The following is a 19,120-nucleotide window of genomic DNA, read 5'->3' as shown; positions in this document are numbered from 1 at the left end:
GTTATAATTTGAACAAATTTAATTCTACACTACCCGAAAATTTTTCCATATAAACACTAGTATCATTAATCATGGCTTTGCTTTTCTTGAGAAGAAGATTTTTTCAAATATATTTTTAATGTAAAACTTGAATCCCCCATTGTTGCCCCACCTTATCCCTGGGGGTTATGATTTGAACAAACTAGAATCTACACTACCTGAGGATAATTCCATATAAATATCACTAATCATGGCTTTGAAGTTATAATTTTAACAAACTTGAATCTATACACTACCTGAAGATGATTTCACATGAGTTTCATCTTTCTTGGCCAAGTGGTTCTTAAGAAGAAGATTTTTAAAGAATTTTCCTATATATCTCTATGTAAAACTGTGGTCAGCCATTGTGGCCCCGCCCTACCCCAGGGGGTCTGGATTTGAACAAACTTGAATCTACACTTCCTGAGGATGATTCCACATGCGTTTCATCTTTCTTGGCCCAGTGGTTCTTTAGAAGATTTTTAAAGATTTCCCCTATATACTCCATGTAAAACTTTGATCGGCCATTGTACCCCGCCCTACCCTGGGGGTCATGATTTGAACAAACTTGAATCTACACTACCTGAGGATGCTTCCACACGAGTTTCATCTTTCCTGGCCCAGTGGTTCTTGAGAAGAAGATTTTTAAAGATTTTCCCAATATACTCCTATGTTAAACTTTGATTGGCCATTGTGGCCCCACCTTCAACTCGGGGGTCATGATTTGAACAAACTAAAATCTACACTATACCCAAGGATGATTCCTCATGAGTTTTATCTTTCTTGGCACGGTGGTTTTTGAGAAGAAGATTTTTAAAGATTTTCCCTATATACTCCTATGTAAAACTTTGATCGGCCATTGTGGCCTCGCCCTAACCTGGGGGTGTTATGATGTGAACAAACTTAAATCTACACTACCTGAGGATGCTTCCACATGAGTTTCATCTTTTCTGGCTCAGTGGTTCTTGAGAAGAAGATTTTTAATGATTTTTCCTATTTACTCCTATGTAAAACTTTGATCTGCCATTTTGGCCCCACCCTCATCCCGGGGGTCATGATTTGAACAAAATCCTCTACACTACCTGAGGATGCTTCCACATGAGTTTCATCTTTCTTGGCCCAGTGGTTCTTGAGAAGAAGATTTTTTTTTAAATGCCGTTAATTTTTCTTTAATTCATAATTATCTCCCCTTGGAAGAGGGCGTGGTCCTTCATTTGAACAGACTTGAATCCCCTTCACCATAGGATACTTTGTGGCAAGTTTGATTGAAATTGGCCTGGTGGTTCTTGAGAAGAAGATGAAAATGTGAAAAGTTTACAACGACAACAGATGACAGACAACGGACATATTTTGATCTGAAAAGCTCACTTGAGCCTTCAGCTCAGGTGAGCTAAAAAGGACTCAGGGCTTGTGTGACCGGTCAACAGGGGATGCTTACTCCTCCTAGACACCTGAGACTACTTGTGAAATTTCCAGGGTCTGTGTTTCTATGCCCTCTTCACAGATTTGTTTTGTTTATAGTTTTTTTGAGAATTATAATAAATTGAATAAATTTTATAGCAATTGGAAAAAAGGTGGATTTAGGTACTAAGTATTTTACTTAGTTTTCTGAGATTTTAAGTTTCAAAGTAATAATACTAAAATATACTTATTACTTAGCTCATATTGAAAAGAAATAAAATTTATATAAAACCTGATTGGTTATGTACATGTACTGTATGTACACTATGTACTTCTGTTTAATTTATATTGTCACAATACAATTAGAATATCAATGTTAAATGGTGGGTTTAGTTGCTGATTGAAATGAGGAACCTTAACCTGTGTGTCACAGATGTAGAATCATAAAAAAGACAATCATACATAATGTACATCTTTATTAATAAGAACACTATTTCTACCTCACACCAGTTTCTCTAACAAACTCCTCCAGACATTTAAACACATTGTAGGTCTCTGGCATAGAGTCAAGGTGAGCACAATTCAGAAGAATTTCACAATTCCCAGAGTTCTTCAGGAACAGATAAGCCCTGTAAAAACGAATCTAAAGTTAACATATAGTTATAACATATAATATAATGGGCCTTATAGGTCACCTGAGCATCATGCAGCAACTTTCCAGTGATTGAATTTGATTCATGTTTTAAGCCAGATGCTATGGCATTCACAATTTTGAAAGAGGCACCATTGATTATCATAACTATACACTTAGCAATTGCTTCGTTTGGTTACTTAATACCCAAAGGCAGGGTAGGGGAACAAAAAATGCATTTCAACTATTCAGTAATAATCAGTAATAATTCAGTAGTGCCCCTATCACACATGAACCCCTGACCCTAGGTCCACACATTGCACAATTTTTGAAAAGACACCCTTGCTTTTCAAAAATATTTCATTACTACCAAGGAGCAGATTTCAAACAATTCATTCATTTTAAGTATATAAGTACAGCCCCCTCCCCCTCTATGGTATCCCTGACCCTGGGGCCTTAACATTCACAATTCTGGAAGATTAAGGCCCTTTCTCATCATAACTATATAGGTAGTTCATCTGTTTAATACCCAGGAGCAGAGAAGAAAATTTTCAAAGGATTCATGTATTTTCACTATAAAATCAATAGAGCCCCACCCTAACACCAGAACCCCTGACCCTGGGGCCATAAAATTCACAATTTTGGTAGAGGCACTCTTGCTTATCATTACTATGTACTTAGTTAGTTTATTTAATACCCAGGAGCAGAGAAGAAGATTTTCAAAGAAATAATGCATTTTCACTATATACTCATTTTAGACCGGCCCTAGCACTAGAACCCCTGACCCTAGGACCATGAATTTCACAATGTTAGTAGAGGACTCAATGCTAATTACAATCATGCAAACAGTTTGACCGCTTGATGTCCAGGAGTAAAGAAGAAGATTTTTAAAGATTACATTAATTCTAGTAGTTTTGGCCCCACCCCTCAGGTCCCAGAGGGGCAGGGATCATGAAATTCACAATTTTTGTTCCCCTTGACCCATGGATGCTTTATGCCAAATTTGGTTGAAATTGGTTCAATGGTTGCAAAGAAGAAGCTGAAAATGTTCAAATGTTAACACACAACGACAAGAGGCCCATGGGCCACATCGCTCACCTGAGAAGCTTTGACCATTCTGTTCTTTACCAGATTTCCCCCTTGTAATACATAATGCATCCCCACCCTACCCCACTGATAATAATTTAGACATTTTGAAATCTACACTACCCCAGGATCCTTCCATGTGCACATAAGTTTCAGCTTTTCTGGCCCAGTGGTTCTTGAGAAGAAGATTTTCAAAGATTTTTCCTATATATTTCTATGTAAAACTTTGATTCCCCATTGTGACCCCGCCCTTCCCCAGGGGGTCATGATTTGAACAATTTAGAATCTACACTAAACCAGGATGCTTCCACATAAGTTTAAGCTTTTCTGGCCCAGTGGTTCTTGAGGAGAAGATTTTCACAGATTTTTCCTATATATTTCTATGTAAAACTTTGATTCCCCATTGTGGCCCCGCCCTTCCCCCAGGGGTCATGATTTGAACAATTTAGAATCTACACTACCCCAGGATGCTTCCACATAAGTTTCAGCTTTTCTGGCCCAGTGGTTCTTGAGAAGAAGATTTTCAAAGATTTTTCCTATATATTTCTATGTAAAACTTTGATTCCCCATTGTGACCCCGCCCTTCCCCAGGGGGTCATGATTTGAACAATTTAGAATCTACACTATACCAGGATGCTTCCACATAAGTTTAAGCTTTTCTGGCCCAGTGGTTCTTGAGGAGAAGATTTTCACAGATTTTTCCTATATATTTCTATGTAAAACTTTGATTCCCCATTGTGGCCCCGCCCTTCCCCCGGGGGTCATGATTTGAACAATTTAGAATCTACACTACCCCAGGATGCTTCCACATAAGTTTCAGCTTTTCTGGCCCAGTGGTTCTTGAGAAGAAGATTTTCAAAGATTTTTCCTATATATTTCTATGTAAAACTTTGATTCCCCATTGTGGCCCCGCCCTTCCCCAGGGGGTCATGATTTGAACAATTTAGAATCTACACTACCCCTGGATGCTTCCACATAAGTTTCAGCTTTTCTGGCCCAGTGGTTCTTGAGAAGAAGATTTTCAAAGATTTTTCCTATATATTTCTATGTAAAACTTTGATTCCCCATTGTGGCCCTGCCCTTCCCCCGGGGGTCATGATTTGAAAAATTTAGAATCTACACTATACCAGGATGCTTCCACATAAGTTTAAGCTTTTCTGGCCCAGTGGTTCTTGAGAAGAAGATTTTTTAATGACCCCACCCTATTTTTGTCTTTTCTTGATAATCTCCCCTTGTGAGTGGACTTGGCCCTTTATTTTAACAATTTAAATTTTCCTTCACCCAAGGATGCTTTGTACCAAGTTTGGTCAAAATTGGCCCAGTGGTTCTTGAGAAGAAGTCGAAAATGTGAAAAGTTTACAGACTGACAGACGGACGGACGGACAGACAGACGGACAGACAGACGGACGGACGACGGACAAAATGTGATCAGAAAAGCTCACTTGAGCCTTCGGCTCAGGTGAGCTAAAAACGGATAGCAATAGGTCACCTGAGTTTACTCAGGTGACCTAATAAAATGCTTAAACTGTGCACGCACTAACAAAACCCCAATAAACTCGTCTTGTAAAATTTAATTGTTTTATGTTCCCTATGTATAAATAAACAGTATTAAATACTTAAGATACTGTATTTCAATAAATCTTTGCAACAACCTTATTTTCATGAGTTTTACATACAGTACATGGAGATACTGGTAATTTTCACAAATGCTGATTTTTGATATATTCTTTGCTAATATTAAAATTAAATGCAAGAATTGCATTTTCATGAGAACACCATCAAGTGGAATCACTTGATAATTCTCATGAATAAAAAATGATTTACAGTATATCCACTTGCCTGTATAATGCATAAAAGTCATTTTCTGCTTGCATCATCAATCTTTTCATCATGTTTATACTCTGTGTGTACTGAAAGATATAGAGAAATTGTAAAAAAAAAAAAAAAAAAAGATCTTTTTGTTATGATAAAACATGACAGAATTAATTATTACATTAAAAATTTATGACCCCCCTCCCCCACTTGAGGACACCAAGTGTTAGCTTATAACCTATCTATGATATCACCTGTATATTAGTTTCTGTCTCCCAGTTGATTCAATACCAACATGCTCTACCTATGAACACTTTCTATAACAAGGCAAGCTAGTACCTTCAGTTTACCTGTATTTTACACCTGTCTGAAAAGTCCTTATGACTTACCTTTAGTTTACCTGTATTTCAAACCTGTCTGATCAGTCCTTATGACTTACCTTAAGTTTACCTATATTCTACACCTGCCTGATCAGTCCTTCTGACTTACCTTTAGTTTACCTGGATTTCACACCTGTCTGATCAGTCCTTATGACTAACCTTTAATTTAACTGTCTTCCTCACCTGTCTGTTCAGTCCTTATGATGACTTCTCTTCAGTTTACCTGTATTTCACACCTGTCTTATCAGTCTTTATGACTTATCTTTAGTTTACCTGTATTTCACACCTGTCTGATCAGTCCTTATGACTTCCCTTCAGTTTACCTGCATTTCACACCTGTCTGATCAGTCCTTATGACTTCCCTTCAGCTTACCTGTATTTCACACCTGTCTGATCAGTCCTTATGACTTCCCTTCAGTTTACCTGTATTTCACACCTGTCTGATCAGTCCTTATGACTTCCCTTCAGTTTACCTGCATTTCACACCTGTCTGATCAGTCCTTATGACTTACCTTCAGTTTACCTGTATCTTACACCTGTCTGATCGGTCCTTATGACACATTCAGTTTACCTGCATTTCACACCTGTCTGATCAGTCCTTACGACTTACATTCAGTTTACCTGTATTACCCCTGTCTGATCAGTCCTTAAGACACCTTCAGTTTACCTGTATTTTATACCTGTCTGATCAGTCCTTATGACTTACCTTCAGTTTACCTGTATTACACCTGTCTGATCAGTCCTTATGACTTACCTTCAGTTTACCTGCATTACACCTGTCTGATCAGTCCTTATGACACATTCAGTTTACCTGTATTTCACACCTGTCTGATCAGTCCTTATGACTTACCTTCAGTTTAACCTGTATTTCACACCTGTCTGATCAGGCCTTATGACTTACCTTCAGTCTACCTGCATTTCACGCCTGTCTGATCATTCTTATGACTTACCTTCAGTTTAATTGTATTTTATACCTCTCTGGTCAGTCCTTATGACTTACCTTTAGTTTACCTGCCTCTATCACCTGTCTAATCAGTCCTGGGTTCTCAGTTTTTGAATTATTTACTGAATTACTCCAATCTTCACAGAATCTTGTACAATCTAGTAAACAAATCAGAACATTTAAAAGATGTGTCAATAAGTCTTGTACATTTGAATTTTTAAGAGAATCAGAAAAAAAATAATTAAGTGCAAATTTCCTGTTATAATCCTGCAAATTTTTAACAAATCAAAATATACTGAAAATAACTTTTGTGTTAAATTTGGTAATTGCTTTTCATTCTGTAAAACTGTATATTCTTAATTCCTATTTATTAAACAAGTCATATAAAAATTTAGATGTAAAAATCAGAAATATAATCAATGATTTTGTGATGCAAATTTCTTGACCTGATTTAAGTAACATGCTATGTTTTTTTCTAGATTGAAATGATGATGATGATGATTTTGACGACAATGCAACAATGACAAATATAGCAATGCTAAATACATGTATGGCCAATTGAGAATCTTGTTCATTTTTTTTATATCTCCCAATGTACTCCCTTTTAAGTTTATAAAAAAAAAATCCTCATTCCAAGAAATAAAAAAAAAAAACCTCTGGTCTAAGTATATCATTTGGTCTGCCACATTTCTATAGCAGAAATGGTTTTGCAAGATAACAATGTATAAAAACATTCAAACCCAATTATGGGTACAACAAATACTATAATTCCCTCTCTAAAGATAATTAAATAAGATACATGTTGAACCAACTGATTTGATTTTTCAACTTTACGAAACAAGATTTTACATACATTCTGGGGTGAATTTGAGACTGCCATCAACAGCTTTAATCTGAATTGTTGTCTTTTTGTCATCTGAGCTCTGAACATTGAGATCTGCCAGCATATCCAGACTTCCAGAAAGGGGGCTTCCAGTCTGTCTCAGCATATCCGCCAAACTGCACGACTTCACAAACCTACAAATGTCACATTTAAGGCATATCACGGGAAATTTCTTTTCTTGGACTATAATACTAACTTAGCATTGTTACACATCTCAAGAGGTGTAAAACTCCTTTTAATAGTTTGAGTTTTACATAAATAGCAATATGGTAAGAGAGCTGTAAGATAGATTACTTGAGTAAATCCTGCTGTAGACTGCTCTCCACTCCATCAAATATAACCTGGGCATCCATCAGTGCCTGCACAAACAAGAAAAGGTAAAAATTTCTATTCAATCAAATATTAGTTCAAGAAAGCTACATTTCTTAGCTGTGTAATGGTTTGGACCATGGATATCGGCCTGGATAGCTCAGTTGGTAGAGCACCTGACTAGAGATGCAGGAGTTCCAGGTTCGATTCCTGGTCCAGCCATCCATTTTCTCTTTTCCTGTTACAGATTTGGTGCTGATGACCAACCCTGGAATTGCAGGTGAAAGTCCTGCCAGGAGCAATAAGGACTTGAGTTTACCTCGAAGACAATTTAAGGAGGGAGGAATGTAATGGATTGAGCCATGGACATTGGCCTTGATAGCTCAGTGGTTAGAGCACCTGACTAGTAATACAGGGGTCTCGGGTTCGATTCCACGTCCAGCCATATGTTTTTTTCGTGCATTTCTCCTTTCCTACTACATTTGATGGCCAGTGTGGGGGGCTTTGTTCAGGTTACAGTGTATGTGTAAATTAGTCATTCCTGACAGGGCCCTAGAACTTGTGTCTTCGAGGTCGAAGACTGTTTAAGGAGGGAGGAATGTAGAAGTTGGGGCTTTATGGACCGTGGATATCAGCTTGGATAGCTCAGTGGATAGAGCACCTGACTAGAAATGCAGGGGTCCAGGGTTCGATTCCCGGTCCAGCCATACATTTCCTCCTTACTGTTACAGCTGAATAAAAACATAAACTTTTGTAATATATATATATATATATATATATATATATATATATATATATATATATATATAATGAAAGAAAGTCAGAAATCACAAATCTCGAAAATTATATATATATATATATATGTCATAGTTATGAAGAATACAATCCATCTACACACTTTGACTCATGGTTACAATAAAACTCAAATGCTTATTACTTCCATTATAATTTATGGCATCATTTTTTTTTACTTGTGTAAGCTTCATCAGGAATCAAAAACTTTGACTAATGGTTACAATATAGAACTCAAATGCTTATTCCATCCATTATCCATTGTATAATTTATGGCAGCATTTTTTACTGTGTATGAGCTTATTCAGGAATTAAAGATAGTGTATACTCACAGCATACACCAGGTACTTGACGTCCTGTCCTACAGCTGACAGGGTTCTACAGAGGTACTCCGTTGTCTCATACGACCAATTCTCCAGGTAAACCTTCACCTGGGCTTCATTCTGGAACAACATTATCAAATTACTGACAGTGCAACATGCTTGTAATGTCATCTAAGAAATGCAACAATTGTGCACTTAAATACTGACAGTAACATATTAATGTCAAAACTATTTAAAAGTACATGTACTTATAGATACAGAGTATTTACTCACTTCTTGCTCTAAGAATTTAAAGAGTCCCAAAGCATACAGATCCAATTCATGTCTGAAAGTGCTGTGTTAAGGAAAGATAATAATTTAATTCAAGAATTAATTGTTTTTCTATTCATGATAAAAACAGTATTAAATGTTTCTGATTAGGATCAATTAATCTCTGAGAGGATATTGATCTAGCATGTTGTCGTGGAGTGTGAGGAAGCATACGATGTGGGACTTGGTACTCGTGTCTTTACCCGAGTCTCCGCTCCCGAGGTTGATGTCAACGTTACTGGTGTCTGCTCCACTCAACATACAGAAATAACAGGACATCTCTCTTTGTAGTTCACCCTCGCTGTGCCAACAAACAATCACAACATGGCTACTGTCAAAACCTTGTCTTTTGAAACCTACATACTTTGCTATTACATTTACAAGTATTTTTTTTCCAGTAAACACATTTGGAAATGTATGATAACATATGATTTCACTTCACACTTATCTTATGACATAACACACAAAAATACATTTCTTAGACAAATAAGGAATCAACAGAATATATATATCCTGCTAATAAATCAAACCTGTACACAAAGGAAGCGATGCTGCCTGCATCATTGTAGAGTAAACCCTTCGAGATCTTACTGAACAGGAACTGGGAGAGGTCAGGCTCTATGGAGTCTGGGAGATCACTCAGAACATGAGACAAACTAAAACAACAAGCAATTTAAATAAAACAAGACTGGGTTAACTAGAACTGTCCAAACGGGACAAAATACCTCCCGCTGGGTTTTTCAGAAGTAAGTTTTTCCATAATAAAGATATCACGCCTGCTAATCGATCAATTGCACAACCAGCATTTGTGTATAACAATCAAAAGAGATCGATTTCCGGTTGTGCATTAGATGCGAATAATTCCAGTACACAGGTAGTAAATTGACCCGATTCAGGCAATAATTGATATTTTTATTAAAATATAAGAATGTGATTCCATGAGCAATTTATTTTTCGTTAATTTTACACTCTCATAAAATGCAGTGATTGTCGATTAGCGACGATATTTGTTTTGAATCAAGGGCTGGTAGAGCGAAAACGCTGATTGAAAATAGTATTCGCCGACTAAAATTCGTTTTAATCTCAACTAACCTTGACAATTCAATGTCCACCATGAGTATATGCTACAAGTGTATCCTATCCACCAAAATTGGGACTTCGATATGTGTATAAATTGACAAATATTCGTAGAAAATAACATTGCTGATGCATGCGATCATTCAGTTGTGAAAGAGATCCCGGGTTATGCATGAGATGAAGGATAAAAAGTTACGAAAGTATTAAACAATCTCCATAATTCACCTCTTATACTTTTGTATTTTTGGTAATTATAAAATTTTAAATATTGGCTATAATATGAAGACGTTGCAGTGGCAGATCCGGCAATTTTTGAAAAAAAAAGGGGGGGGGGGGTGTTGTCCAGGTGTCCAACTCATGCATATAGAGACTTCAAACCTGGCAATACTGAGTTTTCAACAGTTCTATGGGGGACTTTGACAAGTCAAAAACAAACAAACAAACAAATAAAACAAAAACACAAACAAGCAAGCAGTAGATATACATGTAGCTATAATTCGATAAGATGACATTGTCAACATGCCATTTTGCGCGCACGTGCTTGCAAGAGCGCACACGTGCAACACGTGAAATGACCAATATATTGAATATAGCCGTAACTTTTCTATTTTTTGATGAAATCTTTTGAAATTTATAATGTAAGGATATATTAATAGCGTAGAAAAAAAATGACATGGTCAAAATAGCAAGATCTCACGTGCATGCACGTGCGCTTCGCTCTGATTGGCTGAAACTAAAGTCTCTATATCTTTCTTGTTTTTCGACGAAATCCTATGAAATTTTGAACATAGCCATGCAATAGGATATCCTACAAAATGATGTATAGCAATTATCATGAAAACACGTGCATGCACGTGTGCTACAATCTGATTGGCTTAAACTTTAAATAGCTATAACTCCCTTGGTTTTCAACCAAACAGGATGGAATTTGGAACATAGATAGATATAATGAACTTCTACAAGAAGGTATGGTCACCATGCACATGCATACACGTTAGTGTATGTGCGCTGTAATCTGATTGGCTGAAACTTTAAACAGCTATATTTCCCTTGGTTTTCAACCAAACGGGGTGGGATTTAGAACACAGGACTTCTACAAGAAGATACATGTATGGTCACCATGATCATGTATGCACGTGCGTGAACATGAAATGAGATAAATCAAAAATACACTTGAATGAGCGTATTTTTTTAATACTTTTGGATTAAATACTTTAATATTTAGTATATAAAAATATTTAGATTGTGTAGACAAGATGATAAGGTCATTACGCACCTGCATTCACATGCGCACGCATGCAATGCTAAAATTTGAATGAACTTGGCGTTGTTAAAGTCTCAAATGCATAGATTTTGTCCTATTTAATGAAGCTTACAGGGAATATGGCACCAAAAGGGAATCTGGGAGCGTTTGGGGAACATCTGTAACGGTCCCCGTTACAATTAGCACTAGTTTTATTAGAAATATTTTTTTTATTCAAAGTATTTATTTTATTCAAAATATTAGTTGAATAAAATATCCATGTTACATAACTCTCTCTCTCTCTCTCTGCAAAAATTAAGGGGAGAGTCCAACCCCAGGAACCACCTTCTAGATCCGCCAATAATGTTCAGTCATTTTTGCAAGCACATTTCTAAGACTTTTTCAGCAGCAGCGGCCGATCTCTTTTATAAGGAATGAAACGTTATTTTTCAATAGTTCTGTAAACTAATCTTAATTTTAAAAACTTGCTTTGTTGTTGTTTCAATTTCTTTGTCATTTCTAATTGGATAATTAATAATATATGGTTATATAGAAAAAGTTTGTACAATAGGTACTCCCCAACCAGGGAGTGTTCAAGATATGAAAGGAAATCGTCATGATTTTAATTTCCGGATAATAATGAAGTGGTAAAAGTTGCGAGATGAATAAAAAGTTTTTCAACAACACTGTAGTAAAAATTGTTTTGAATGTGCTACAGATGTGACAACAAAGATTTTTCTTCCATTTTTTCCATCATACTACGCACCTTGAGTAGCCTATTCTGCAGAAACCATGGGTATTATCACGTGTCAGACAAAGATCCATGCTGCGTTTCAGCATGTGGTTCATCTTGAGAGGTCTACATCTTCATTCATACATTCTTATCATTCATCATATATATTTTATTGATTCATTGATGAACTCTGCGGCCGATTGATTTTATTTGGAATGTTTAATAGTGGTATTTTTATTGAACGATTATTTTTGGTTTTTGACGAGTTTTCACCTATGGTATACATAATGAATATTTATGTAATAAATATAATTTGTGAGAAAAAAAGTGTCCAACGAGTTCGGGGGTTGAATATTGGAGGGGGGGGGGGTGTCCTGTCCACAAGCACCTGTAATGTGGTGTTGTCATCTTGATCCTTTCCATCTCGATAACAAAATTCAGGAAACCGAGATTCAAAACACCAGGAAATACTTACCCCATGGCAAACACATATCATCGAGAGTCTGCCTCTTATTTTCTCACAGACAGCACTTTTTACTATAAAATATATATGAAATGAAAGTATGAAAAATTCGGTCTTTCCCTCCACTTTTGTTGCAGTACTGTCAAATAAAGATAAGGTATGTTTGAGTTAAACAATTTCGTACTGAAAGAAGTCTATATATAATTGCTGTTTTTTTTTTTGTTGATTTTATCTTTTTTTTTTTTTTGCATACGGAATAGCCATATTAAAGATGCATTGGATAATTCACACAGAATTTATGATCTAAATAATACACACATAATTTTTTTTTAATGTAATTATATTTATTGTAACTGAAACTTTAACCCCACCCCCCTTACAGATCTACTTCAACAGTTTTCTTATCTTATATATCTCTTTTTTCTCACAATTTCAACTTATTTGCAAGAAAATCCTGTAATGTTATTTTTTAAAATTTTGCAAAACTACTTTATAATTATATAATGTTTAATTTTATTCATACAGTTTGAAACTTTTGTCCTTAATCTCATGCATAACCCGAGATCTCTTTCACAACTGAATGATCGCATGCATCAGCAATGTTATTTTCTACGAATATTTGTCAAATTATACACATATCGAAGTCCTAATTTTGGTGGATAGGATGCACTTGTAGCATACTCATGGTGGACATTGAATTGTCAAGGTTAGTTGAGATTAAAACGAATTTTAGTCGGCGAATACTATTTTCAATCAGCGTTTTCGCTCTACCAGCCCTTGCTTCAAATCAAATATCGTCGCTAATCGACAATCACTGCATTTTATGAGAGTGTAAAATTAACGAAAAATAAATTGCTCATGGAATCACATTCTTATATTTTAATAAAAATATCAATTATTGCCTGAATCGGGTCCATTTACTACCTGTGTACTGGAATTATTCGCATCTAATGCACAACCGGAAATCGATCTCTTTTGATTGTTATACACAACTGCTGGTTGTGCAATTGATCGATTAGCAGGCGTGGATATGAATCAAACACGAATTATGAAATTTTACTTCCATTGACCTTCAACTTCCCCAAATGACCTTGGGTTAAGGTCGTGACACACCCTTGGGTCATGGACAATCTTTGAGTGAAATGAGAACCTACCAAGTTTATCCATAAGAAAGATATGGACCGGACACGAATCATGAAATTTTTATTCCAGTGACCTTGAACTTCCCCAAATGACCTTGGGTCAACATGACACACCCTTGGGTCATGGACAATCTTTGTGTGAAATGAGAACCTACCAAGTTTATCCATAAGAAAGATATGGACCGGACACGAATTATGTAATTTTACTACCAGCGACCTTGAACTTCCCCAAATGACCTTGGGTCAAGGTCAAGACACACCCTTGGGTCATGGGCAATCTTTGTGTGAAATGAGAACCTACCAAGTTTATCCATAAGAAAGATATGGACCGGACACAAATTACCAAATTTTTCTTCCAGTGACCTTGAACTTCCCCAAATGACCTTGGGTCAAGGTCATGACACACCCTTGGGTCATGGGCAATCTTTGTGTGAAATGAGAACCTACCAAGTTTATCCATTAAAGATATGTATCAAACACGAATTATGAAATTTTTCTTCAAGTGACCTTGAACTTCCCCAAATGACCTTGGGTCAAGGTCATGACACACCCTTGGGTCATGGGCAATCTTTGTGTGAAATGAAAACCAACCAAGTTTATCCATAAAAAAGATATGGACCGGACACGAATTATGAATTTTTTCTTCCAGTGACCTTGAACTTCCCCAAGTGACCTTGGGTCAAGGTCATGACACACTCTTAGGTCATGAGCAATCTAAGTGTGGAGTAGTAGATTCTAATGTCCCTCTGTAAGAAAGATATGGACCGGACACGATTGCACAGACAGATGGACAGCTAGACAGACGGACGGACGGACAGACGGACAGCTAGACAGACAGACGGACAAGGTGATTCCTATATACCCCCCCAAACTTAGTTTGTGGGGGGTATAAAAATGGAAAATGCACATAAAATCTTCATTTATACATGTAGCTACTTACAATCTTCTTAAGTGATCATAGCCATTTTTTCTGTCATAACTTAAAATAGCATTGCTGCTGCTTTGAAACAAATATTCATGATCAATTTTGATATTTTAATGATAATTTTTTTTTTAAAAATCATGGTTCTAGTAATATTATACTGTTGGATACTTTCCAAAACCCATTTGAATAGTCTCCCAACAGTCATTAAAAGTTAAGACTCAACTAGGACAACAACAAATATTTTACATGTATTACTATTAAAGGTACTTGGACACAGATTTGAAGTTATTATTTTCTCTATAATATTACAACTTATATATTTTAATAGCATTTCACACAAAAATTAATTAAAAATCTTATTTCGTTTAAAAGATATTGAAATTTCAAATTTTTCGGCGGGTTTGATTGACATATCCTTGCACTCTCACAAATTTAATTTTATTCTTAATCCTTAGGAAAAGTGGCAATCTCGTTTTGTATAAATGAAAAATATTAATACTATAATCCAGGAAATTCAGAGTAGACACGTTCGAAAGCAAAACAAACACACAATATATTGTCAGTCCGTGCAGTTGTGGTAAGCAGACTGTGACGATTGAACGCACCCGGTGAATTCTAAATATAAACAATAACAGAACTCGAGCCCTGTTTACAAAAACTGTGTACATAACACGAGTGTGCTCGATTTGCTAAACTCTGTATGCATCTCTTAGTTCGGAATGACGATACTTGTGAAGGTGTTTTGCTTTCTAACATTCCTACTCTGAATAAAATTATTTTTGTTGATAAAAGTTTTAATATTTCTCATTAAAACCATCAAAATTGCCACTTTTCCTAAGGATTAAGAATAAAGTTAAAATTTGTGAAAGTGCAAGGATGTGTCAATCAAACCCGCCAAAAAAATTAAAGTTTTAATAACTTTTAAATGAAATAAGATTTTAATTAATTTTTGTGTGAAATGCTATTAGAATATATAATTCGTGATATTATACAGAAAAAAATGAGAAAATATTAACTTCAAATCTGTGTCCAAGTACCTTTAAATATGGTAACTTAACTCAATGAACTCCCATTGTTTATATCTTTAAAGATTTATGGTCCATTTTTGGAGTAGGGGAAGATTGCAACAAAAAACTATTTGCTAATTCCTATGCATTGATGTTAACTTTTCACAGGATTTTACCCTTTCCTATAAATTATTTGCACTATGATACTTATATACTGTGAAATCACAAATTTCCGCAGGGTTTAATCTTCGTTGTTTTAGAGGTATGAATAGACCCATGAACTTATGTCGACAACAAAATGTAAAATGTTACGTACATAACTATTCAACAATTCTTCATCAACGAAAATCAAATCCCCATGAATTCATAGTTTCATCATACCACGGAAATTTGACCCCAGGAAAATATAATGTGATATTTTACCATGTTTACAATATATTTTTTGGGAATATCATAAGCAGCATATTGTTATATGAGTCATTGAGTGAACATTGAAATATGAACCCAATTAGCATTTACATACATTTACAAGAGCTATGATTACTGAATTGACATTACAATTCGCCTACAATTCCACATACCTAAATCCTACGTTTTCAGTGGTCTGGCTCTGCTGATTATCCCCACTATTATCTGGACTGCTTCAAAATAACATAAAAACAACATTGATCATCGTTTTTACATACAAATACTCCTACACCATATTCCCTCAAACCAGAAAAATTGCAATACCTTTGTGGACTGTATGCATAGAGAGCATAGTAATTTTTCTTTTCGACTGCTCCTTCTTCCGTCATTTTCAGATGTTATGGGTCACAGTAATGCATATCTGCCAAGCGAAAAATTTCGTGTAAGAAAGAGTTTTGCTGATCCAACTGGTCACATGAGTCCGCTTGTATCAAGATGTAAACACACGTGATTTCTAAAAATATGTAAACTTACACATTGGCGGTGTTTTTGAAGTGACAGTGTCACTATCAGGTAAAATAAATTGTAAAATGAGGATTTTCTTGAATAATTTGCTGAAATACCTCACATTTCTAGGTATTTGCTGCAAAGAATACATTAGCCCCACGTGCGTTATTTGTCACTCAAACAGCAGACGACTGAACAAACATGGCATGGTCAGGTCACTCAGGATCCCAGTTCCAGCAGTTTAAAAACACCTCGACCACAAGAGGAAATAAGTTTCAACAGCAGCAGCGGAGTATATCAGGAAGCAACAACCAATTCAATGTTAAACATTTACAACAAGCTGGAGCCATTGTGAAAATTGAAGATGTCAATCAGTCTTCATCAAACATTGTAATCAAATTTATAACTTTTTAGCTCACCTTAGCTGAAGGCCCAAGTGAGCTTTTCTGACCTTAATTTGTCTGCTTTCTGTTGGTGTCACCTTTTTTGTCGTAATTTGTCATAAACTTCTCGCAGCACTATAGCTAGGCCTATGAGGGCCTTAATATTTATGTGTTGGACAAATTTAACCAAACTTGGCACAGAAAATTCTTGGGTAAAAGGGGTTAAATTTTTCGAGTGATTTCCACTTTTTTCCTTTCCAAAATGTTCAGGTAAGTGATATGGCCCTCGAGCCCCTTTTAGTTTGTTCAAATCGTGACCCTGGGGGTAGGATGAGGCCACAATGGATGAACAAAAGTTTTTTAAACAATTTAAGGAATGCCTAGGAAATTTAAAGCATAATTAATTAAGTCTTTCAAAATTCAATTCAAGGTACACTTTGCCAATTTCAATCAAATTTGCCACAATTAAATGAGGCCGATTAAAGGGGATTTAAGTTTGTTTTTAATGAGTTAAGGGCAGTATACGTACACTTTCTTTTTAAGGGGAGATAAGAGATAATTCAGAATTAATGAAAGTTAATTGCATCCTTTCCCCAAGGGTCGGGTAAGTCAACAAAGGGCAATCAAAGATTAACATAGAAATATAATTTATAAACAGGAAAAATGTGACATACTTTACCTGGATTCAGAACCTTAATAATTTTGCTATCATGGCTTCCGGCAAATGAGTTTGCAGGAGTACGTGACATGTTCACCAGCAAATGAACCACTGTAATGCACAACAACTGATAATATATCCACTAATAATAAGGTGTCCATAAAGGTTTTTTTATTCCTTGCCAGTTCTATTGGAATTTGTTTTGATCAAAGAATTCCTTGTATTAACTCTTTACAACTTACTGAAATGTAACGCAGCATACTAGTGTTCACATAAATATGACGCTTTTTCTTTTCCCTGCAAGCACATCATACTCAGTGCAGTACAAGTTTCTCTAATTTAGCATAAATAATTATGATGCAATATTCTGATATCATTATAACTTTTCTTATTTTATGAGATTTTAGCAAAATATAAAATAGACGGAAATTGGCATTAAATTGAGGATTAAATTTACTTTTGAAATTGCATTAAAAATGCATGATTGCGAGGAAACAGTATTTGTGCTTGATTTTGCGTCAGAAATAGGAAATGTGTGACTGCGGGGAAGGAGGTTAAGGACTGAACTGAAGACATTCTTTAGTTAAAGCTGTTGAAATTCTCTAAAAAGTAATTTAATTTTTTGATTTCAGAGTGTTGTTGGAATTATAATAGCTAAAGAGTCACCCAAGTCTATTATCTCAAGGAAAAGTAAGTATGCCTTTCCTACTAATTTTATAAATGAGTATATAATATTTGCCAAGACATGCTTATACATTTCTTTCTTTTTAAGATTGGCCTCTGTTTATAACTTGTTCTGTTGATAGGATTATTCGATCTTTTAATACCATAAAACAATGAATTTAAAATAATCCCCTACCCCCCTCACTCCAAAAACTAGGGATTTCATAGTTTTAGTATGGGGAGAAAGTTAAGAGGACATTTCTTTTTCAAATTCAAACATTAGAGCCTTACTTTCAAAATTGTTTAGATGTATATGAGACTTGTAGCTGGTGCAGGAGAAATACATAAGTGAATATTTTAAATTCAATATTTAAATACAAAAAAGAAAAACAATTTATTATTGATATTGCATATTTCATATAAAGTAGGATTAAGTATGTTAAACATTATTGACAAGTATGTCATTTGTATGTTTCATTGATGGACAAGTCACTGATCAAGAAATCTCTACAGGTGGCCAGCTGCTTATTTAGTGAGATTTTTAATTGGAAAACACCCAAAGCTTTTATAACATAAGAAACAAGAAAGATAACATTCAGTGGGTGTAAATTAAAATATTAGTATTTGTTTAAATCATTTCAGACCCCGGGACAGAGCGGCACCTAGTGAGCTTTGTTATAAGGGATTCTCCGATGGGATTTGTATCTGTTACATGCTGGGGATCAGAAGCCTACATAGCAGGAATATCAAACTGTCACCACACTGGGGATATTGGTACTGTTCATTGTCATTATTTCATTCCACATAATTTTTGCTAAAGGATAATTTAAATATTTTGTTAAGCTTAGAAAGAGGCTTAAAAGACACTGATTATGTACATATAATTTGCATCTGTCTTGTAGTTCAACTGTCCAACTTTCAAGTATTGCTAAAACCTACTGATGGAAGTGAAGAGAAATTCAGACCTTATACTCCATTGTAAGTTTATTAAACATGACAAAAAAATTTTAGCTCACCCACTCCA

The 19,120-nt window shown here is 35.4% G+C and overlaps 2 protein-coding genes across 6 annotated transcripts in view; one reads left to right on the top strand and one right to left on the bottom strand.

The window, feature by feature from the left end:
- Positions 1-1,878: 1,878 nt before the first annotated feature.
- Positions 1,879-16,361, bottom strand: LOC134247827 (protein Njmu-R1-like). Of its 2 annotated transcripts, none has more exons than XM_062730228.1 (11): positions 16,210-16,361; positions 16,059-16,118; positions 9,418-9,543; positions 9,024-9,188; positions 8,852-8,909; positions 8,588-8,698; positions 7,449-7,513; positions 7,125-7,288; positions 6,329-6,429; positions 4,976-5,046; positions 1,879-2,048 (listed from the first exon to the last, which is right to left on the bottom strand). In XM_062730228.1, exons 1-11 carry the CDS (start codon positions 16,272-16,274, stop codon positions 1,916-1,918), a joined length of 1,119 nt encoding a protein of 372 aa, XP_062586212.1. In that variant the 5' UTR covers positions 16,275-16,361; the 3' UTR covers positions 1,879-1,915. The 2 variants fall into 2 exon arrangements, with proteins under 2 accessions (XP_062586212.1, XP_062586213.1); XM_062730229.1 differs by having other exon boundaries at positions 16,059-16,115; positions 16,210-16,343.
- LOC134247825 (meiosis-specific with OB domain-containing protein-like) overlaps positions 16,335-19,120 on the top strand; it is an 11,633-nt gene continuing 8,847 nt past the window's right edge. The window contains exons 1-5 of one of the 4 annotated variants that reach the window (XM_062730224.1): positions 16,335-16,458; positions 16,577-16,782; positions 18,066-18,123; positions 18,739-18,870; positions 18,999-19,074. In XM_062730224.1, coding sequence (XP_062586208.1) covers positions 16,594-16,782; positions 18,066-18,123; positions 18,739-18,870; positions 18,999-19,074 — 455 coding nt within the window. In that variant the 5' untranslated portion in view covers positions 16,335-16,458; positions 16,577-16,593. Of the gene's footprint in view, positions 16,459-16,488; positions 16,783-18,065; positions 18,124-18,738; positions 18,871-18,998; positions 19,075-19,120 lie in introns of those variants that run through there. The other 3 variants (XM_062730226.1, XM_062730225.1, XM_062730223.1) reach the window with 3 other exon arrangements.

This window comes from Saccostrea cucullata, unplaced genomic scaffold, assembly GCF_032062105.1.
Source record: "Saccostrea cucullata isolate Sc308-1 unplaced genomic scaffold, CSIRO_AGI_Scuc_v1 ctg295, whole genome shotgun sequence".
NCBI classification, from domain to species: domain Eukaryota; kingdom Metazoa; phylum Mollusca; class Bivalvia; order Ostreida; family Ostreidae; genus Saccostrea; species Saccostrea cuccullata.
Note: the sequence above shows the minus strand (reverse complement) of the source record. Positions and strands in the feature narration are given on the sequence as shown.